Below are 23,289 nucleotides of genomic sequence, written 5' to 3'. Positions count from 1 at the left end.
ACTAATCTCAGCATCCTCCCCTGACCCAGCTGCTAGGGCAGAAGGTTGACATTCTTCTTACAATGTGTCGCACTCCTGCCAACATCTGGGTTAGCAGATTTAGTCCACCAGCCCTGAGGTGTTCGGACTTCAGTGACAGAATAAACTAAAGACACTTGTGGCAGAGAGAAGTCAGAGTGAAAATCTAAGGGACATTGCTAGAGAACACAACTTAAAAATGACAAAGGTAATTTAGGGGTAAAAAGGATATGCCATGGATGTGTAGACAGGAAAAAGTGATGTGAAGACAAGAAAGGAAACAAGGTACAACAAAAGCAAGAGATGATGTAGTAAATATCACTGGCTGACAGGTATTCAGCAACTGTATTAAATAATTTACTGTATTAGTAAAATAAAATTGACGTACACTGAGGTGCTCAGCTAACCCTTTAGCTGATCAAATACTATTTCAGTTATGTTTGTGTGGTTTAATGCTGGTGAAATCATGCAATTATGTTCAGATATTTTTTGCTCTTTGACCAGCATAGTATAAAGTTGCTTTAAAAATTAAAATGTTTTATTCCTTTAAATTGCACCTTAGGTATTTTAACCCTGACTGGTAGGCTTAATCCTCAAACTAATAAATGTCAGGTAAAGTTGTTTTTTGTTTTTTTTAAAAACTCTGCAGTTACATATTGCATATACCTAGCAAACTGAATACCAAATTAGAAGTTAAATTTTGCTTGGACAGTAATGCTAACATTTAATAACCCTGTTAGATCATAGGAAAGTTCTTAAGGATTATACTGCTTATGCTTTATATGGACACCACATTTCCTTCTCTGTAATACTCAGTGCTATTCTACACATTAGACAGGCTATTCTATTAGTCAAAGTATTCAGGCTGTCATCAGTACATACTGCCTTAAAGATCCATACTAAGAGCAAAACAATCTAGACATGGAGTAAACTCAGCAGTTATTAAAAAAGCGTAACTTGTACCTTTGCTGTGTAAGCACAGGGAAACTATACCAACAGAATATTAAGTTAGTTTTATTAAAAGATATTTAATGAAATTGAATACAAGCGTTTAAGTAGTAAGTTACCGGTAGTGGTTCATATGCCCAAGATACCTCAAACTAGATGCATAACTCATTAACAAAATGATAACCATAAATGCAAAACAACTAAGATGACCGGAAAGATATGTATTATTATTTCCATGTCGACATCTAAAATATCTTGTGATAAAATACTACTGTATAAAAGAACAACCTCAAATGACTCGTAACATTCACAGTGATTACTAGAGATTGTAAACTAGGAAATTCGTAACTACTACAGTCTGAGGGACAGAATCCAATTCTTCAAGATAGCATTCAACTGCTTTAATCATGAGACCATCCCTTCTCTTCCTGCAACCTTCTGCCTCATTCACTATGCATTTTAAAACCTGTGCCAAAAAAAAAAAAAAAAAAAAATGAGGCAGGACTCCTAGAAACACTACCCTCCTTCACTACACAACCCTCACAGGTTTGCAGTCTTGTTGCACAGCCAGTCTCAGCCTTCCCTTCCCCTAGCTCTCAGTCCCATTCTTCTTCCCCAACCAGCCTCAGTCCATTTCCCCATTATTCCCAATGTCCAGTCAGTCTCTCTTCCCCTCCCCACCACCACCTCAAAGTCCAATCTCACCAGGCTCCTTATCCCACCCTAGCTTCCCTCCCCTCCCCAGTCCAGCTTTTACTCTCATTATATTCAGTTCAGGTGGTTTCCTTCTCCACACTGCCTGAGCACCAGCAGCATGGTAACTGAGAGCACAAGAGTTTCCCTGCTCAGTACCCAACCCAGCAACCAAAAGCCGCAACTGCAGGAAAAGTTAGTATTGAGCATGCTCAGCTGCTCTGGGGGATAGAACATGCTCAAATGAGGATTCAATCTTTGAATATTTTAGTTGCCAAACTAAGTCTCTAATGAGCATTTCCCAATAGATTTTTCCCCCCAAAAGGCTCATATCTTTTCCAAATTTGAGCAGAATTTTACAGGAGCAACAAAAGGCACATCCCAGATCATAACTCCAAAAGCACAGAGGAACTAGATTTTTTTCCCAAGGGGAAAGATGCCAAGAGGTTCTGGGTATTTTTGTTTTTTTAAATTGCAAGATCAACGTTTTCCCCTAACCTTGCTCTGGAAAATGGCTGAACCGTTTTGGCTGAAGCTTCCCACAAAAAAAAAAGCAGCAGCAGCCTGAAGCAGACACCCAACATTACTAAGCTTTAACCGTTTGGGCTGAAATTTTCAAAGTTAGATGCAACTGAAAACTGAACCTAAGGTGTGCTGTCAGACAACCTTAAAGCTGGGGTACCAGCCCCATCTATTACACACACAGCTCAGAACACAAACAATAAGTCCCTACATGTGTAGAAAAAGATTTAACCCTTTTACGTGGACAAGCCCAATACTTTCTTATAATAGCTGTCTATTCTGCCATGACCAAAGATGTTTTTCCTACAGTTGTGTTCTCTCCTTTGCAGCAGATCAATTTATGTACTTAACATGTGCCTCCACTGACACAAGCACAACTGCAATGAGAACAATGAATACATTTGTATCTTCCATCAGCTGAGTCTACTCATTACACAGGCTGGCAACAGGTGGTAGGTATTCATTTGAGATACAAGATCATACATGAGAAGGACATTCAAGTCAACAAAAGTAAACTCATTTTATGAGTCCTTTATACCTTATTTGTCCAGCCTGCAAAGATGTTTATATTGGACTACAGTTTCTTAAACTCTTCTGGCTGCAGGAAATAAATTCATGTGATGAGTGACCCTCGAAGCTTCAATATCATCCCTTCTTTCCATTTGTAACATCTGCATAGCTAGTGCTAACAAGACTAATATTCATCCATATATGGCGAGCGCCCATTTATTGTTTTCTCCAGTGCCACAGACTTAGTAACTCAGGTTTCAAAACTGCAGGTACATATTTTCTGACACTGGCTTAATGAGACAGTCCTACCACTCTGAACAGTCCCCATTTGCTTGGGATAGTCCCAAATTTTCTGTTGTGTGCCAGTGCTGGACCTGGACAATTCGATACGCCTGACACGAACAATTTGGAGGGGGGAGAAAAGCAAAAACAAGATTTGTGGCAGTTTTCTGGCTCTAGAAATCACTGCCCCTCCTGCTGAGTGTGACAGCTTCTCACCTCTGCCAGAGCAGACAGATGAGACAAGCAAGCAGCCTCACTCAACCTACCACCATCTTTCAGTCCTTGGAGCAGCTGCAGCCCCTTCTCCTCCAAAAAGATGACAAGGAGACAAACAGAAACCCAGGTGGCAAAGGGGCTGGAGAGGTGCAAGAAGGCAAGCAATTGCATTTCCCCTTCCAATTTATAGGCAGCTGCCTCCTCCCCATACTCAAACACACCCAATGGCACGGGAGATAGGGTAGCATGTTATAGGGCTATTTTTCTGAAGTCTTTAAGTCTCCCAGCAGGTATGGGGAGCCAGGATCTCTGTTGGTAGAAGACTATAGTTTCTTTTGAACAATAGGAGGCTTGTCCATCTCAACATTATACATGGTAGAGAAATTTAGAATTAAGTGGGACAAAATGTTAGGAATTTTTCATCTAGTAGAAAAGGAAATCTTAATAAAAGCCTCACAACCCTGTTAAGGCTCAAACAAAAAAATCAAAAATCCATCATAATACATACAAACCCTCTATCAGCTAGAGATCAAACAGTGGGGCCCCGACTTAACTAGGCAGACCCCATACTAACCCTTACTTACCCCTCTCCTGGTTAGGAAAACATTAACCATAAGACTAGTTGTTGGTGTACAAATGCTCTTCAGCTAAATCTTAAAAAAAAAAGAAAGAAAGCTTTTACGAAGTCCGGAAACACTACTGAGATTCATTGCTTTCATTATGGGTGTTTTTCAGATCAAGTTTAGATTAAATTAATACCTTGCCCTACTCTTGCAGGTTTAGATTGCTCAACATGTTCACCTCCCTAACATATTTACCTCCCCAGCTACTGCCAATAACTTGCACACAAGAAGGGTATTTATTATACAGTCATACAAAGACAAACGAACATTTGCTATCACATTTATTTATCAGGAAGGGAAACCGATAACTATTCAACGTCAAAGTATCAGTCTTCAAACACTCCCCCACCACAAGTCAAAGCAGCAGGGAATATGGGGCAGCTGTTAGGAAATGTATGGAATGCAACCTGTTGGGAAGGTGGCAGATAAGGCAGCCCACTTCTGTGTTCTGTATTATGTCAGCTGTCAGGATAGAAAGTGAGAGCTCCCCAAAGTCACAGAAAAGCTGAAGCTACCACTACCCTGAGTCTATGGAACATGAGGATCCAGAGAATTGTGCATACCCTTAGCTGTCATATTTTGCTCAAAAATGGTTCCATGACCATGAAACTGGTTACACAAGGCCTACAGCACTGTGAAGTCTGTGTCATGGAAAAGAATACTTTTTTCTTTCCTGAAGCCAAAGAAGGTTGGAGTAGTGGGTTTAAAATTTATCAGACACCTAATTGCCAGAGTCAATACAAAAGATGGAAACCCTTCCCCTGTGCAAGGTCCAGGGTCCGTTCACTTGGAGGAATTCCAGCTTCTCACATATGGATTCCCTCCACTTTCTGTATCAATACTAGGGTAGTTATGTTCAGTTTCTAGCTATATTTCTAAGACCAGTGTATGAGGAGAGAGATTGATGTGGTAATTCAGAGGAGTGTGTGGAGGAGCAGTGGGGAAAGCCAAGAGACAAAAAAGATATAAGGGAGGAGCGCTACAACAGTGTAAGAAAGGAAAGATGAACTGCAGAAAACAGTGAAGCCAGTAAGAGAATAATTATAACAAAGCCAAGTAACATGGCAAGGCACGTTTTGGGGGGGAAAATGTATCAACCAACTTAGATACAGCACACAGTAGATAAAACAGCTGTGTATTACTTATTTAAAATTACAAGTATTTTTGTAGTATGACTCCTAGACTTAGTCCAGAGGCTAGAAGAAGTTGAGTAAGTTTTACAGGCCCTGATTAAGATCATACAAGTTCTGTCTCAGACAGTCCTGTTATTCATACCCAAGAGGCAAAGCTTAGATTATCTTGTCACAACAAAAGATGGCAGGTAGAAGAGAATAGAAAGGGAGGCATTTATGTATTTAATGCTAATGAAAACTGAAGGGGAGTTTTGTAGTAAATTCCCGGAGCATCAAAATTAGACTGTTTAGAAAACTCATCAGCACTTGTACTAGAGCTGCCATGGGCCTCAAATAGGTCAGATAATGGTGAGGCTGCTTTTAAACCGCTCCATATTGATGTCATCTTCTGCTACAGTGGGCTCTCCAGATGAGATACTACTCTCCTTCAAACATGCAATATAGTTAAAAGGGTTATCAAGAATATTGGGAAGAGATGTGGTATTGCACTGATCTAGAGAGGTCAGCTGTGAAATACATCGAACAGTAAGACAAACTTGATAGCTTTTTAAGCATGTGAAATTTTGAAATCCTTTCTAGTTATGTTTAATTGCAGAAGAATGCAATGGTCAACTGCACTGATGCGGCCACAGAACAGCTTTATTTAAAGCTCACCATTGACACAGACACAGGCTGACACATCCATAACTTCACTGTGACCAAAGCCTTTGGCAGTTTAATAGTGTATGTCACACAACCTGAAATAATTATGTGGATGGTTAGTATATAAAAGATGAGAACTCTAAGAAAACAGGCCTTAGAATATGTGCCACTGTTAGCCTGTATTAAGTATTGTCAGCGCAATATTAAGTTTGAGATTTTAAAAAAAAATTCACAAGAGGGGAAAAATAGATCTTGAGAGACAGAGAGGGTCCAAGGTGATGAACAATCATTTGAAGAACCCTATGGAACCACAGGCATCTGGACCCCTATGGGATAATAAATAGTTACTTGGCCCCAATTTATTTTGTAGGCTAATCTAGTAAGAGAAAAAGTAAGCCAAAAAACCTAAAATAGTGCATCCACTCTCCCTACCTGGGTAACCAATAAAATAAGTTCCACCTCTTCAGGACCTGATCCAACATGCAAACAGAGGAGACGTCTACCCTGAAAGGAGGGGGAGGAGGAAGAGAGATATCATAACTCTCTTAACTTAAATTTTAAGACCATTTGATTTAATTCTCACTCCCTTGCCTCCACTAAACACGCTGTTTGTTGTTTTTGCCTTGGATATATGTTGCCTTGATTGACAGACCCCAATGTTCCAAGACTAGAAGAGTGTCTCTCACCTGATTCTTCAGGTGTCTGGCTTTGTTTTCTCCCTGGACAATCCACATATTGCTTTCCATGTGTGAAGCTGAGCAATCCACAGCTCAGATTGCTAAATTTCAGGGAACACTAAAAAGGTGTGATGTGCAGTTATTTTTTATTTTGTACTATGCATTTTAGCTTATTTCTTCAGATTTAAAAAAGCGATTAGGTATCTATTCTATAAATACAAAAATTAAATATGTAATAACTACAATTATAGTAGCTACTTTGCAAAAACCTAGTGTTTTCTGACTAACCCAACAGCTGCTATCATCACTGACAAATAACTGCATAAGCCTGGACATTGTGCTCAAGTGATAATCCTACTAAACAATAGTAGAGGAATGTGTGGTAACAACCAATACTGGAATAGATCTTTTGCTCACACATAGGCCTAATTAGTTAGTGTCTAAGGAAACAAAACTGAGACCGTTCAACACTTCAGTTATTTGGACACTGTGTGTACCTGACAAATAGCATAGAATTGACCTTTCAAGGATCCTATTTACAGATTAAGGTTTCCATAGGATGGCTGCATCACTGGGACAAAATACCCAGTGTTAATCCATTGGCTAAACTGACCTATAACAACATGCTTTGAGGGAGGCACACATTAAATAGGGGTCACCACTAGTCATTTCTAATAATAGCTGGAAAGTGCGTGATCAATATGAGAAACCAGTAAGGATTTCCATCCATGGTGGAATCAAGGGAAGACTTGGCCATTCAGAAGGCTACTCTATGTAAGAAACTAATCTAGACCAGGGTTTGTCAGCCTTTTTCTTTCTGAGGTCCCCCTCAACATGCTAGAAAAAAAAAAATCCAGGGCCCAGCGTGGTTTGGGGGTTTGGGGGCGGGGGGGGAGAAGGGAGGAGACTTGTGGCTCTGGGACAGGGGTGGGATCCTTGGGTATAGGTGTAGTTTGGACTTCTATTTTGGGGAGGGGGGGAGGCAAGGGCCAGCATGGCTCAGGCCAACTCTGCACAGCAGGGTCGGGGGGGCACCTCTACCCCCCGACTCACCTCAGCAAGTCACCCACCTGTCTGGGGCTGTATGCTGGTGCCTGCTCCCCAGGGACTCTACAGTAAAGCAGTAAAAGGAGGCTGGGAGTTGAGGAGCAGCTGCAACCTCAGGCACCAGCAATAGACAGGGAATGCCATGGCTGCCCACTCCATGGCACTACCAGCCAAAGGAGCAGCTGCCCCATACTACCTGGCTTCCACTTCCCACCTAGGACCTGGCCAGAGGGCAGCACCTAAGGGGGGCTGAAGGAAAGGAGGAGGTGGGAGATGAAGCTGTCCTCAGGAATGCCCCACGCTCAGTAAAGCATTTCAGTTTGGGAGGGCAACACGCTTGCGCCTCTTCAACACTGCCCATGGGCTCAAGGTTTCAGCCCCACGGGGGCAAGATGAGGTGGCCAATGGGTTTCAGTGCTGGGGCCCATGGACCCCCTGAAAGGGCTCGTGGTCCCTAGGGGGCCACGGACCCCCGGCTGAGAACCACTGGTCTAGACCTCTGTACTAAAGAGTTTAAGAGCAAATGCATTCCTATTGCCAGTGTTCCAGTAAACAACCGTGCTGCTAGTATTATCCTGCATTCACCAGCTCACTTTAAGTCATATGTCACTTTATACCAAAAAAAGTATAGATCAGTTCTTGCTGTCTCCTTATGGGGCCCAAACAATTGCAGGTGTGAACTACTGAATGAAAGCCCTTCTACATCTTAATTGACTAATCCCAACAAAGATTCTATCATCTGCAGCACTTTAGGTGGTAGCACATACACAAGCCTACCATGAAAGGCATTTCATGGTCACAAAACAAGTGAAGGGGCTCTCCTAAAAAAAAAAAAAAAGTGTAACAGGAATAACCACTTCCAACCACAGAGCTTGTTGCAATCCATTTATTTTCCTTATGTTGTGAAAACAATTTTACCAGAAAATATTTAATAACCACTACTGCCTTGATCTGCATATGTAGGATTTCCTATAGTTACCACGGGTCTACTTTTTCACCTTTTATTCTGACGGATGAAATTAAGCAAATACAGTCGCCAGGTTTAATTTTGATTATCTACAAAATATGTAATGCTCAGTTCATACCAAAGAGAGAGACAAGTTTACTAGAAAAACCTGAAGTTAACCTTAGATCTCAGTATTTTGAGTTACTGTATTGCAATTGCAAGATAACAGAAGTTTTTCATAATACACCATGCAATAATGCAAGGATTTCCTTACACATCTAAAGGAAGCTCCTGAATGAAGTATCATTTTACCAGCTGTGATTATAGTGCTTTCAGTAACAAATGTGAACCCCCAGAGATCATGTGACCATATTAAATAGAGTCATTAATACCTGAGCTTTGATTCTCAATAACTGAAACGGTCTCACAGCTGTCTCCTGCATAAGGCTTTTCACAAAACTACAGTGTTCATACATTCAGCTTATAGTAGAGTCCTTCCCAGTTGCTATGTCAAAAGAGGAGGATGCCACTGGTCTGCCTCCGGCATCCAGTTAGCCTTTAGTACTTATTACATGACAGACTTTTATAAAGAGATTGTAAAGTCTTTCTATGTGACATTTCTAATACACAGCTTTTCCTATCCATCTATAAAGCTGAAAATCTTGTCCAGACTCATATCTCAATTACTGCAACATTATTTTTGGATCTTAAATTCAAACTTGCCCTACTCATATCCATTCAGAAGGCTGCTACGAAGATCACTGTCCCAGTGCATGGCTTTGAGCATATCACTGCACACTTTCCAACCCTCAACTAGAAAAGGAGTACTTGTGGCACCTTAGAGACTAACCAATTTATTTGAGCATATGCTTTCGTGAGCTACAGCTCACTTCTTCGGCTGTTACTCTGCAACCCTCAACTGTCTCCCTCTTCTCTATCACAGGAAAAACTATTTGTCTTCACTTTCAAGACCTTTCATAGCCTATCCCCACCCATCATCACTCATCCATTATTGAGATGTCAACTTTTGCCTCTGATTGGCCCATAATACCAGCCTCCATCATTTACCTCTTAAGTTCTCAAACAAGCACCTCCCATGCTTTCTCCCAGGATGCCCTTCATGCTTGGAAGGAGCTCTCTATAAACACCTGCAAAGCTACAGCATTATCCTTCTTTAAAACCTCTCTGAAGGAGCTCTCCTTTGCTGTGATGCCTACAAAAAAAATTTTTTTTTCTTTCCACAACTATGGCAAGGCAACGGTCTTGGCACACCAGTGGCCTATCATGCTAATCAACTTTGTCTCATTCTTTTCTTGTACTCCAGTCTGTGCGAAACTGTTGTCTCATCTTATACTTATGATTCCTGCTCTAAAGAGCTTACAATCTATTTCTGTCTGTACAGTACATATAGAACAGTGGGGTCCTGGTCCAAAACTACAGTTCCTGGGCACTACAGTAATACAAAACTAGTATATGTGGTGACTTTTTGTGATATATTAATCCTTTTCATCAATGCTGAGGTCTACAGTTTGTTCTCCTTGCACATGGCTAGGGAAGGAAGATGAAGGGCATTAAAATCCATTTCTTCTTCACCTCACCTCTTACTCATCTCCACTCTGCTCCCATGCCTCACTGAGCTGCCTTGAGAGTGGTACAAGGGCATTTTCATTGTGGCTCTTCCACTGAAGCAAGAGGAGGCTATGACCCCAGGCTGAGCACGCCATAGGCTAAATACTCATCACAGCTACTTTGTGAGGGATAGATAGCACAACGTGCTGCTACACCACCCCTTGGCTCCTCCTCTGAAGATTTCCAATATTTACTTTATACAAAATGTTTAAACATGTTTAGAGTCTGAATGTAGTTCTTCCAGGCAGTCTGTGTAGCCTGAAGCATTAAACATGAATTATATTAGTCACTTAAAAAGTGAACTAGTAAAGGAAACACTGAAGTAGAATGTTTTTTAGAAGAAGCTTTCAGTAAGGTATTAAAAACAGTAACACATAGACCATACTTAGCTGTCCAAGTTTGCAAAGACCCTTTCTGAAGTGCATAAAGACATTTTATTTCTGCATGTGATTACGTGACTAGTCTAAATACACAAGCATGACATGTCCTTCAAGTGTAGAGAGCAGAGAAAGTCAAGAGAACCAGTCCAGCTTAAGTAAATATCTCTATATTTGCTCTCTACTAAGAGTTCTTAAACGATAGAAAGGACAAAGAAATGCTCCCACATTTATGAGATTTGCCATCTCACAGCATTTTACAACTATTCCTGCACCAACACTAAACTGCAACCACAGAGGTGGCAGGAAGAATATGGGCAGATTACTGAGAGTACACAAGGGTGGTTGGGGCAAAGAGATTTTGTTGAAGGACACCAGGGCACATTGCTACATTTAATAGAAATAAAAAGTAGCCCACATGCAGAACAGGTATGACTTCAGCTTTCAAGGTCAATTAGTTTCACATCCTCAGACTTCTGAGCTGCTGACATACATAAACACAAGCAGCCTCTACAGCTCACTCTCAATATTCTCAACAAAAAACTTTAGGAACCTTTCAGAAGCATTCCTAGACAAAGCAACCACATGTTCTTACTATATAAATCTTGAGGGCGTATTATAGTCTATCAAATTCACAGTCCATTTTGATCAATTTCAGGGTGCTAAGATTTAAATTGTAAATTTCACGGTGTTGTAATTTTAGGGATCCTGATCCAAAAAGGAGTTGGGGGGGGCTGCAAGCTTACTGTAAGGGGGGGGAGGGAGGGAGGTTGTAGTACTGCTACCTTTACTTCTGAGCTGCCAGCAGTGGCGCTGCCTTCAGAGCTGGGCAGCTGGAGAGCTGCGGCTGCTGGCCAGGAGCCCAATTCTGAAGGCAGCGCCGCCACCAGCAGCAGTGCAGAAATAAAGGTAGCGGTACTGCAAGCCCCCCCACCCCCCTTACAGTAACCTTGCAGCCCCCCCTCAATTCCTTTTTGGATCAGGATCCCTAAAATTACAACACCGTGACATTTACAATTTAAATCTTAGCACCCTGAAATTGATCAAAATGGACCGTGAATTTGATAGACTATAATACGCCCTCAAGATTTATATAGTAAGAACATGTGGTTGTTTTGTCTAGGAATGCTTCTGAAAGGTTTCTAAAGTTTTTTGTTGAGAATATTGAGAGTGAGCTGCAGACGCTGCTTGTGTTTATGTATGTCAGCAGTTCAGAAGTCTGAGGACGCAGAAGTGAGGATGGCATGGTATGGTATTGCCACCCTTACTTCTGTGCTGCGGCTTGCAGGGTGCCACCATCAGAGCTGGGTGCCTGGTTAACTGCCACTGCTCTAGAGCTGCCCAGATCTGAAGGCAGCGCAGACGGGTGGCAATACTGTGACCTCCCCCCTAAAATAACCTTGTGATCCCCTCCCCCTGAAACTCCCTTTTGGGTCATGCCCCTCAATTTGAGAAATGCTGGTCTCCCCTGTGAAATCTGTATAGTATAGGGTGAAAGAACACAAAAGACCAGATTTCATGGTCTGTGACATGTTTTTCATGGCCATGAATTTGGCAGGGCCCTAATAATCTTTGTCCTTTCTTCTTGTCTCCCCTTTGCTATTAGATGTGAAAGCCCTTTGGACTGTGCTATTATACAGAACAACATTTTTCATTCTGTGTATCAAAGTAAGGAATATACCAGAGCTGGCATGCTGCACACACAGTCATAGCCTAAGAATCTATGGCATCTCATCCATCTGGATTTTGATGACTTATTTGAAGGATGTGTTCCTGGGTGGGTAGCGAAGCTTACTAAGAGGCCAGAAATTGTATAAAAGCCTCTACAAAACTACTGAATATACCATGCTGAAGTTGCACAAAGCATTAGCCATCGGGGACTGTCAAAACATTTAGTAAGTACTCTAAAGTCGACTAGAATTTTCAGATTGAAAACTAACAACTGCCTCCCCCCTTCTCAGCTTCAGCATAGGACCTCACCACAGATTCAGTTTTTGTTTTTGTTATCTTTTTTGGTACAACAGTCAACTCTGAGATCCAATCAGCTCCTGGATAACTTACTTTAAAAAGTCTTAGTTTGGTTCCAATCAATGAGAATTAAAATTCAAGTACACTTATTCTCAGAAAAATGGCAGCATAAAAGTGACCCCTTAACACCTGTTCACCACATGTATGCAAGTCATATTCTTCCTTCACTGACAAATGTTTACTACTTTTAGTACTGCAGAGCCAATAAAGCTGTGGATGACTACATCCAATTCATTCTACTGACATAATGCATCAAAATGGCCAACTCAGTTCCAATTTCAGAATCTCTATTACTGGTGATTATGTAAGCAACGGAAAGAACACAGCTTGATTTGTAGCTCTGGTGGTTACAATAATCTCTCACTTGTAAACTGAGCCAAATTGGTAAAGACGACAATGAAATTACACAGGATGCAAAGTCATTTTTACATTCATTTGTCCTCACTGATTTTACTAAATTAAATTCATTCTGAAGTATTCTTACACATTCAGCCTCCTTTAGCATATTGTTGCATTAACATGTTTTAAAACTGAATAGTGTTGAACTAAAAACCTCAGCTGACCTGTACTGAGTTACATCCAATCAATGCCATATCAAGGTTTAAGTGACATTTACAAATGAGTAAATTCTTGTAAATCACTGCAGTATACTCAACATGCCAGATTATGTTACTTTTGTGACAGAAGAAATTCTGTGAGAGAAACAATTGTGTGGATGACTTTCAGGATTCTGTTACAATTGCTAGTATTGTAGACGTGTTGTCTAAACTTGTAATATTTAAGATTAAATACCTCCATTGTTTTGTAGAGTAGCTTGAAGTGTTCCTAGTAAAGCCTTAGTGGCACCGACACAACATCAGTACATTGTTTATAATACAGATTGCTCAATTTAGGCATTAAAAACTACAAGATTGTAAAATAAAAAAAGTAGAAAGAATAGTTAAGTATTCACTAGGATCCATTTCTTTGAGCAAGGAAACATGGAATGTTACAGAGGGTTGAGTAAGAAGGGAATGTGGGGTATTTTGTGACAGGCCAGTGCATGACAGCTGAAGAAAAGCTATTGTGGCAACAGCTGTGTGTGCTGAACAGCACCCCCCCTATCCCCACAAAATAAAGTCACTAATTTCCAGCTATTTTTAGTCCACTAAACCGCAACCTGTTAAACTGCCCTCTTTATTTTAAATGTAATCTGCCTGCTGACTTTTGGATCTGAATGTGATCAGCCATTTACTGTATTTCTGAGAGAAAAAAGTCAGAACAATCATACAACTTCACTTTACAGGTTTCAGAGTAGCAGCTATGTTAGTCTGTATTTGCAAAAAGAAAAGGAGTACTTGTGGCACCTTAGAGACTAACCAATTTATCTGAGCATAAGCTTTCGCGAGCTACAGCTCACTTCACCGGATGCATCCGATGAAGTGAGCTGTAGCTCACGAAAGCTTATGCTCAAATAAATTGGTTAGTCTCTAAGGTGCCACAAGTACTCCAACTTCACTTTAGTGCACCACCATTACTTAAAAGCTAGGGAAGTGCTTCTCAACCGCTGTCCGCAGGGCCCTGGAGGTCCATTTTTCAGAGGTTCCATGAGTCCCAGCACCCCGCGGGGCAGAAGCCCCTAGCCCAAGGACAGAGTTCGAGGGTGTCTCTGGGGAGCATTGCCCTCCCAAACTGCAGAGATTTACACAGAGCAGGGCAGTCCCTGGGGCAGTTCCATGCACCCCACACCCCCTCCTCTCCCCACTAAGGGCCCGCCCTCTGATCAGATCAGAGACAGGAGGACAAAGCTGGCCAGTGAGGCAGCTGCTGCTCTGGCTGGTGCCATGGAGTGGGCAGCCACAGCGCTCTCCTGTCGTCTCCTCCTGCTGCTGCTGGTGCCACCCAGGGCTGCAGCTGCTCTTCAGCTCCCCATCCCCTTTGACTGCTCATGCAGCCAGTAAGAACTGCCTGGGCGAGTGGACCCCGCTCCAGGACTGGAGCCAGCAGAGCCCTCAGGAAGCAGCAAACTGAGAGGGGGCTCTCCCAGCACACAGCCCCTTGCTACCCTTCTCCCTGCACCCTAAGCTACACCCCTCATGATACACAACCTCTAGCTATGCCTCTCCCCACCCCCCTTTGGTTTTTAAACTTTTTGAACTGAGCTGCCCCTACCCCCCTTTGAGTTATAATTTTTGGTTGCTCCCCTCCCCCACAACCCAGAGAGACTAGGTGGCCTACTGAGGTGAGTTGGGGGGTGGAGGTGGTGCTCCCTCCCCGGGCCCCGCCATGCGGAGCTGGCCCAAGCCCCACCAGGCCCTGTCCCCTGAAATTAGAAGTCAGTCTACGCCTATGTCTGAGGGCCCCCACCCCACCTGGCAGCTGAAGACCAGAGCCCCAAGCCCACCCTGCTTGGGCTGGAGTTTTATAGACTCAGAAAGGAAAAGGTTGAGAACCCCTGAGCTAGAGAATTAAAGAAAACATTTAAAGGCATTTGCCTGAGGAAATTTATAATTTTATGAAAAGTATGAGATTGGGAGTAATAGGGCTTTAACATAAACTAAGTTACTAGCATAAAACAAAAATTAAGCTCTTCATTTCATTTAATAGCATGGTTTACTACTATATTTCAGGATCTGCAAGTATTCACATTAAAGTTATGATGTTTTGGACAAATTCCAACTTGACTACATTCTTTCTATAATTTCATTTGGATACACTACTCTTCCTCACTTCCTGCCCTAAACTGTTATGTTGCTGAGCAGTGTTAAAAAAAACAACTGAATCCTAGAAATAGATGAAGCGGCTATTACTTCCAGGATGAAACTGATTAGGGCTTCTACGCACTACAACAATAGTAATAAATAAAATCCTGGCACCATTTTTGTCATCAACAGCAAAGCTCCCATGGAATTCCATGGAACCAGGATTTCACCCCAAGAATTTCTAGGAATGGCGCACTGGTCATCCGACTGCTCAAAAGATTCCTATTAGACCTATAACACTGGCCTATTCAATCAGACTGTAAACAGATTCTGTGTAATTTTATGACAATCAACTATTTTAGAAGTTAAAATAAAGGGAAACTGTTCTAGCTTAAAGAAAAGGAGAACTTGTGGCATCTTACAGACTAACAAATTTGAGCATAAGCTTTCATGAGCTACAGCTCACTTCATCGGATGCATGCACACGGCTGCTACTCTGAAACCTGTTCTTGCTTAGACTATAATTTGATGCTTTCCTTAATTTTTTTGCTACCATGAAAATATAATTAGTTTTTAAACTTGATATAGACATGAGATCCTTATGACTGCACTCCAACTAACTGAACAGCTGTCATTTCTTTTAGGGGAGAGTGACCTATCACAGATCTTTGGTAGAGATGAGATTGTAAGGTCTTTGGGGCAGGAAGAGTCTTTTTGGCAAGGACAGTCTTTTTGTTCTGTGCGTACAGTGCCTAGGATAACGCAGCCCCAAACCCTGATGGGGACATTTCGGCACTACCACAATACAAAAAACTAGTAAGAACAGGTGGGCCAAACGAAAATCAGTGTCTGGGATCTATTGTCAGAAGTCAAAGCAGCTTTGGAATGCTGAAGTGAACTAGGCCTTCTGACATTTGGGGCCAATTAATTACATTTATACTGCAGATCACTGCACTGTTAATTAGTAGGTGGGACCACATCTTGTCCAACAGAATATCATATTTTGAACACTAGCTTCACAATAGAAACTGATTGTGCTCTTTCTTGCTAGAGATAAAGCAATAGCTCAGCTTCCTTCCTCCATCACTGACCTCGCACCCCATAATTCTTACTCCAAGAGAAAAAAGACTGGGATTAGTTTATTTGGTCTTGAAGGAGGGACACTGATTTAGTACTCAAGTAAAAGGTGTACTTTGCATGCATTTTAGAATACAACAGCTTCCAAAAGCCTTTTTACTGGAAAATAAGTCTTCAGTCGGTTTACAGGCTATGGCACAGTTAAGTGATAACATTAATGCTTTGTCCATATTACAACTTTCAACCACGATTTTGTAACCGATAAAAAACCCATCTTGTTTACAGCAGTTTGTCTCCACATGGTAGCCTGTCATCACAACAGTGTTTGTCCATTTGTACCTACCTAAGTATATATTAGTGCATTCTGGGAAAGTCTGGGCAGCTGGCCCGCAGTGCCTCAGCAGGGACAGTGTCCCGACAATACACAAAGAAAATCATGTGAGGCAACACACTTTGGACATTCTACCACATATTGCTGGCAGGAAACTCCACCAACTTGACCAGTTATACAAACATAGTTAGGCGGTCCTGTCTGGACTGCAAAAACAGCCTGCAAAACTGGTTACAGAAACAGTGCCAAATCAGCCCTCTGACGGGGTGAAATACTGCCCATGTTACTAAGAGTTTAATCCCATGCAGTGCAAGCAAAAGCCATGTTTAGATCCAGCAACATAATGCTGGTTATAGCCCAGTTAACACGTGTAGTGGGGACAGAACCTTTTTATTTGGTATTCGGTAATGCAATGCTCAACTGAGTTTACTCAATCCTATGAAGTTCTGAAATGAACTGTGCAACTTGTTTTTAAAAAAACCCAAAAAAACAGTATGACTGTAGTTTTTATACAGTTCTTAAAGGAGAGATTTATTTAGCAACCATTAAAAAAAAAATACTTGGTTTGTTACAGAAAAGCAGCAAAAGAATGAATCCTTATGCTACAAGACAACTGCCTTTGTAACACTTGTAGACGTAAGGCCTTCCTAGCCTCTAATCTCTAGTCATGTGACAGGAGGGACCTATTAAACAGCATCTTTTGCTGTCTCTAGAACCATACAGCAAGTACTGAAGAACCAACTTTAAAAATGCTTTAAATTCTAAGGGTATGTCTACACTTGGAGCAGTAGGTGTAATTTCCAGCTGAAGGAAATATACTCTTGCTGGCTCTCATCCAGCTGGCATACTAAAAGTAGAAGGTAGCTGCTGCAGTGCAAGCAGGGGGAAGGGCTAGGGGTTCTCAACAATTTTTTTGGTGGCCTCCAATTCTTACTGGTGGCCACTGACAATTTTGCCTAAAATTAATTTTAGGAAAAAACAAATATCTACATATACATGTCCAAGCATCCAACGAAGTGGGTATTCACCCATGGGAGCTTATGCTCCAATATGTCTGTTAGTCTATAAGGTGCCACAGGACTCTCTGCTTCATGTCCAAATCATTCTAATTTATTTATGATGGGATTTTTTTTTTTTTTTTTTTTGCAGACTGAATAATAAAAATAATGTAGTTGTCTCTATTCTTTACTGGACCTAAACAGAAGAGAAACACAAATAAGGTTTTTCTTTTGTTATTGCTTCTCTTTTTTTTTTTTTTTTAAACAAGTTGCTGGCTAGTAAGCTGTGAAAAGCAATGCTTGCTTATATGTTAATATCACTTTCCACAGCCTCCCAGCTAGCTACTAAGTCTGCTGTGAAAATCTGTATTAACATACAAATATCACTTTCCACAAGAGACTTACTCTGCCCCAGCAAGCTGGGGGACAAATTAAGCCCTAGATGGGGATGTGGTAGGGAGGCAGCAGGGCCTGGGGCAATGTGGGGAGGGAACCCAGGGCTGGAGCCCACCTCTGCATGGCTGCAGGACAGAGCCCAAAACCCAGGGGACAGAGATAGAGCGTGAAGCCACGCAGCTGGAGCTTGCCACTCACCATCCCAGGGTGGAAGCCTGACTCCACAACTCACTGGCTGCCTGCTCCTCCAATATGTGTCTCCCCAGAGGGTAAAAGGCCCAACCCCTGCTGGCTGCCCTGGGGAAAAAGGGCCGCTGCTTCGCATCCCACTGCCCCCTCCCCCATTCATCACCCAGGAGACAAGAGCCACAAGAAAAGCCCCTGGTGGCTGCATTTGAGAAACACTGGGCTAGCCGCCCCAAGGTACTTGCCGGCCATCAGAGACCCCAGGCACATACTTGGGGTAGCGAACTCATCCCACGGAGGCTACCTTTTTAAGCCTACTAGCTTAATGAAACCTAGTGGAAGTATGTCTCCTGGAGCTTGGAATCACACCCCCAGCTCCAAGTGTAGATACACCTTAAGAGAAACTCTCCTATAAGGAACCTTATAAAGATGACAGTCCCCTCCCATCCTCTACAGGTCACAAGCAGCACCTGCAATATCCTGTAGTACTAAAGGCACTGCACAGGGATCAAGTCCAAGAAAGCATGAACAAAAACCAGGCCATTGGGTCACACACCGATATCCTGAGAGCCACACTTGCAGTTAAGCCTTGTTTAGCACTAGTGCCGCTGTACCCATGGCTGACACACACTGCCCGCTTCATGTAGTGTGTGTGTGCGTGCGCGCGCAGGCAAAGCTGCACAGGCAATACTATCTAAGGCAACAGCACCAAATTTGAATCTGACTGGTAATCTGTAAACGTTAGCTTCACTCATCCAGGGATAAACTAATTATCTGCATCTACAAGCAAAGAAGGATTTAGCAAACGGTTTACAATTATTCTAATCTTACCCCCTCTGAGTGGATTACTCTCCTGCAACACTTGCACACAAAAATTTGCAGCTCTCCAAATTAATCGCCAAAAATTAAATTTGGCAGCTAGCCAAAAACGGAATGCCCATAAAATAAAGGCAGCTACATCCTATAATAGATACTTATGGCTCATTTAATGACTGCATTTCAGTTTCTACTTCCCAGTTTCTCCATTCGGCTTAAAATGCTTCATCCAAATAGCCCTCAATGTACAATTCAACTGTCCAACAAGGATATCAATCGTTATTAAGACTATAAGTAGCTTTTAAAAGACCAATTATAACACCTTGCAGAACACTACCTTTTCTACGCAATCATATACCCAATGCATCTTCCCAGCTTTGGAAAATAGTTGTACAGAAAACTCCATTTTGCTCACGCTGCAGATTCTACTACCCCATCAGAACGTTATTTAGTATGGCTAAATGAGCATGTGCAAAGGTGATACATGTGCACATTAGGATTCCAAGGTAGCACTTTCTATATTGCCGTCATACTCCTATCTAGAAGAGGAAAAATGTGTACTGAAAATCCATCTCATACTCCTTCCCCTCCCACAAGATGTTGTTCTGCTGTCATCCACACCAGCACAAAGAATAAAATTAAAAGGACTCAGATATGATGTGAACAGCTAGAGTTGTTTTTTTAAATGCCTTCAAATCAGTACTACAAATGTCAAAAGCAATGAAACAGAGAAGAGAAATGAGAAAAATGAAATGAGATATGGGTCAAGAAAAAGGCAAAACAGAAAAGGGGACATTTCTAATAGGATTGAGATACATAACCCTATTACCTGTTCTGTTGCTTTTCCTGAAGCAAGAAAGAACAGAATAGTGGCTCTAATGATCAGGAGTTTCAGCACATCTCTCTGAGGTGCAACAGCAAAGCAAAACCAACCAATTTAGATGTGCTTCAGGCCAAGTCTACACTAAAAAATTAGCTCAACCCAGTTACATCCCTCAGGGGTGTGAAAAATACACACGCCTGAGCAGAGTAGTTCCGACAACCTATGCCCTGGTGTAGACAGCACTAGGCTGACTGAAGAATTCTTAGTTACTGCCTCTCAGAGAGGTAGATAGACTTCAGTGATGGGAGGAGTTCTCCCATGCCTATAGTGCGTGTGACAGTGAAGGGTTATAGCAGCCCAGCTGCAGCATTTCTAGCTAAGACATAGCCTCAAACAGGGTTGACTTGAGCCACTCAACAGCTGTACAGCAGGTCAGTACTTCCCCAGCAAGTCCATCAGTTCTTGCAGAATGCTCTCTTTTTAACCTATACTGTTACACAAAAAAAAAAAAGCCTTCCAATTTGATCCTGATATGCTTAGGGCATCTATAGACGGAAGCAACAACTGAGAGGCATAAATCCACCCCATTCTGAATGTGGCAACTCTGCAGCTGAACAATTTATTATGTCATCATTAGACAAGTCATTAATTTTAATAAAAACATTAAGCTGGACAGAGGCAAGAATACCAACATTCTCCTTCATTTTGCTATGCGTGCCCCCCCAGCCACCACACACACACACCCCTCTCTCCTTAAATCTACATTGCCCTCATAAATCCAGCCATCTTATTGCTCATTTCCAAGTATATAATTTCCTGTTAACAAGTTCTAACAGGTCTCTTCATTTTCCACAACCAGTTATCTTTAGTAACTACAGTCCAGCAGGTAACAGCTTCTGACATATAAGTGACACCCTTCGATATTTCTCCCCAGTTGTATAGAGAGCATTCGTTCACTGTTGCAGCCTTTTTAGCTGGGGAAAGCCATTACATAGCCAGTGAAACAACAGACAATGCTACAAGCAGCAAATTCTAATGGGAAAGCATTAAAAATATTGCAATTGGTAGGAAGGGAGCCTACCCTCAGGTACTATGCAAACATCACTGGGAACACCTCTGCCCCCCCCCCAAAAAGGGGCATCAAATGTAACAAAATACGATACATGTCCAACCAGTGGGCTTGGAAAAGAAATGCTAGTTTCAAACAGAGCTCTGTGAAAACATCCAGCTAGGTGGTGTGGCATAGGGCAACACACTCACTCCAGAAGCTTCCCTGGTGTTTGCATACCACCTAGATCTAAAGTTGACAACGCATCTACAAAGTATCTTGGAAAAGCAACTTTCACACTGTTGCACAGATGAGGACAACTGAGGCAACAAGAGGCCAAGGCACTTGCTCAAGGTCACACTGAAAGTCATTGGTCTATAACCTGGTTCTTCTGCAAACCCCAATGCACTAGTTCTCGCAGCCTCAGCCAGTTCTACACATCAGCACCCCCACCCTTGAGCTCTGCCAGCCCCTCCCATCTCAGAGCATGGGAACATGGCAGGCGCCCCCATCCCGATCAAAGCCACCACCCTGCACCAGCGCCCTCGAAATAGGGTAGGTCCCGCCCTGAGGCAAAGCCACCCCTCCCACCAGAGTCCAGGGAGCAGGGAACAGGACCGCTCCCAAAACCAAGTAACGCGTCCCCGCCAGTGCCCGGGGAGCAGGGCAAGGCCAGACCCCCCCCCCGCCAGTGCCCGGGGAGCAGGGCAAGGCCAGACCCCCCCCCCGCCAGTGCCCGGGGAGCAGGGCAAGGCCAGACCCCCCCCCCGCCAGTGCCCGGGGAGCAGGGCAAGGCCAGACCCCCCCCCCCGCCAGTGCCCGGGGAGCAGGGCAAGGCCAGACCCCCCCCCTCCCCACCCCCGCCAGTGCCCGGGGAGCAGAGCAGAGCAGGGCAAGGCCAGACCCCCACCCCCCACCCCCGCCAGTGCCCGGGGAGCAAGGCAAGGCCGGGCCCGCCCCCGGCACCGCAGGCAGGACAGTGTCCAGGCCCCGGCGCCCCGGGGGACAAGGCAGAGCGCGGCCTCTCCTCCATCCCCCGGCCCCCGGGGACGGCCGGGCGGGCGCTGGGGCTGCCCCAGCCCGGAGCCGGAACCGCAGGCTCCGCGCGGCGCGCCTCACCTGGATGAACTGGATGGTGAGCGCCGACTTGCCCACGCCGCCGCCGCCCACCACCACCAGCCGATACTTCTCCTGCCCCGGCCCGTCCCTGCAGCCCGCGGCCATCGGGGAGCCGCGCCGCGCCGCCGGGTCCCTCCCTGCGCCGCTGCCTCCGGCCGGGCTGGCTGGCAGCCGCAGGCCCCGCTCCTGCTCCTCCTGCTCCGCGGGGTGGGGTGGGGTGGTGGCGGCGCCCGGAGCTCCGCGGAGCCGGGAGCAGATCCGCGCTGCGGGCCCCAACCCAGCCGCCTGCTCAGCGCGGCGGCCACGGGCCAAGTGAGGGTAGGAGCGGCCCTCGCGCGGCTACACAAATGGCCGTCGGGGGGCGGGGCCGCCCGCCTCCTTATGCTAATTGTAACGAATATTCACGCGGGGGGGGCAAGGCAGTGCCGAGGCGTGGGGGTGGCACGGGGCGGGCTTGGCGCCGCGCCAGCTCCAGGTGCAATGTCCGCCCAGGGGTGGGGGCTGCGATAGCAACCCCGTCCTCTACCAGTCCCAGAAAGCAACAGGCGTCACCACTGCGAGCTGCCTGCCTAGGGCTGCAAAGACGCAGGCCGCCCAGCCCCGCGGCTGCAGGCAGGATACTTGTTGCACCTGGCCAGCTGCGTTCCCGGCCAACGCGGGGGGGCGAAGTCAGGCCCTCAGATGGCCTGTGTGTGGCACCCTAGTTCAGCCTCTGGGTGCTTCTAAATTATGCTAGTCTTCACTTACATGATCCCATTGACTTTTCCCCACAGCGGTCTTGCTAGGGGCACTGGAACAATTTATATAGTGGGGGTGCTGAGAGCCATTGAACCGAACTGTAACCCCTGTATATAATGCAAACCACTTCAAGCCAGAGGGTGCGGCAGCATCCCTAGTTCCAGCACCTATGGCTCCTGCCGCCTTCACTAGCCAGCATGGCGGGTACTCGCTGACTGTGCAGCGTTTAATTTTATTCACCTGGTTCAATGTGTGGCCCCCACTGCCATGTTTACTGCATGGCATTCAGCAAGTGCTGAATACAGAGTTAATTCCCTTGTGGGATTTTTGGTAGCACTGGGCACTGTGCTAGCTGAGTGCCTCGCAAACATAAATGAATTTATCTTCACACCAACCTCTTATACAGTGACGCTTCCTTATGTCTATATTACAGGTGGGGAATTGAGAAACAAAGGGATTAGAGCCAAAATTATCATTAAAAAGAAAAGGAGTACTTGTGGCACCTTAGAGACTAACCAGTTTATTTGAGCATGAGCTTTCGTGAGCTACAGCTCACTTCATCGGATGCATCCGATGAAGTGAGCTGTAGCTCACGAAAGCTCATGCTCAAATAAACTGGTTAGTCTCTAAGGTGCCACAAGTACTCCTTTTCTTTTTACGAATACAGACTAACACGGCTGTTACTCTGAAACCTAAAATTATCATTGCGTATCAATTTCAGGAATCCAATTTGAGGTACCTAAAGTCCAATTTTCAGAGTACTTAGCATTTTTACCACACTATAT

The 23,289-nt window shown here is 44.0% G+C and overlaps 1 protein-coding gene across 2 annotated transcripts in view; it reads right to left on the bottom strand.

The window, feature by feature from the left end:
• RRAS2 (RAS related 2) overlaps window positions 1-22,105 on the bottom strand; it is an 84,293-nt gene extending 62,188 nt beyond the window's left edge. Inside the window, exon 1 of one of the 2 annotated variants that reach the window (XM_043549795.1) lies at window positions 21,767-22,105. In XM_043549795.1, coding sequence (XP_043405730.1) covers window positions 21,767-21,871 — 105 coding nt within the window. In that variant the 5' untranslated portion in view covers window positions 21,872-22,105. The remainder of the gene's footprint in view (window positions 1-21,766) is intronic. The other variant, XM_037899754.2, reaches the window with a different exon arrangement.
• Window positions 22,106-23,289: the final 1,184 nt, after the last annotated feature.

Source organism: Chelonia mydas, chromosome 6 (genome assembly GCF_015237465.2).
Source record: "Chelonia mydas isolate rCheMyd1 chromosome 6, rCheMyd1.pri.v2, whole genome shotgun sequence".
Taxonomy (NCBI): domain Eukaryota; kingdom Metazoa; phylum Chordata; order Testudines; family Cheloniidae; genus Chelonia; species Chelonia mydas.
The sequence above is the reverse complement of the archived record's forward strand: the minus strand, read 5'-3'. Positions and strand labels throughout refer to the sequence as shown.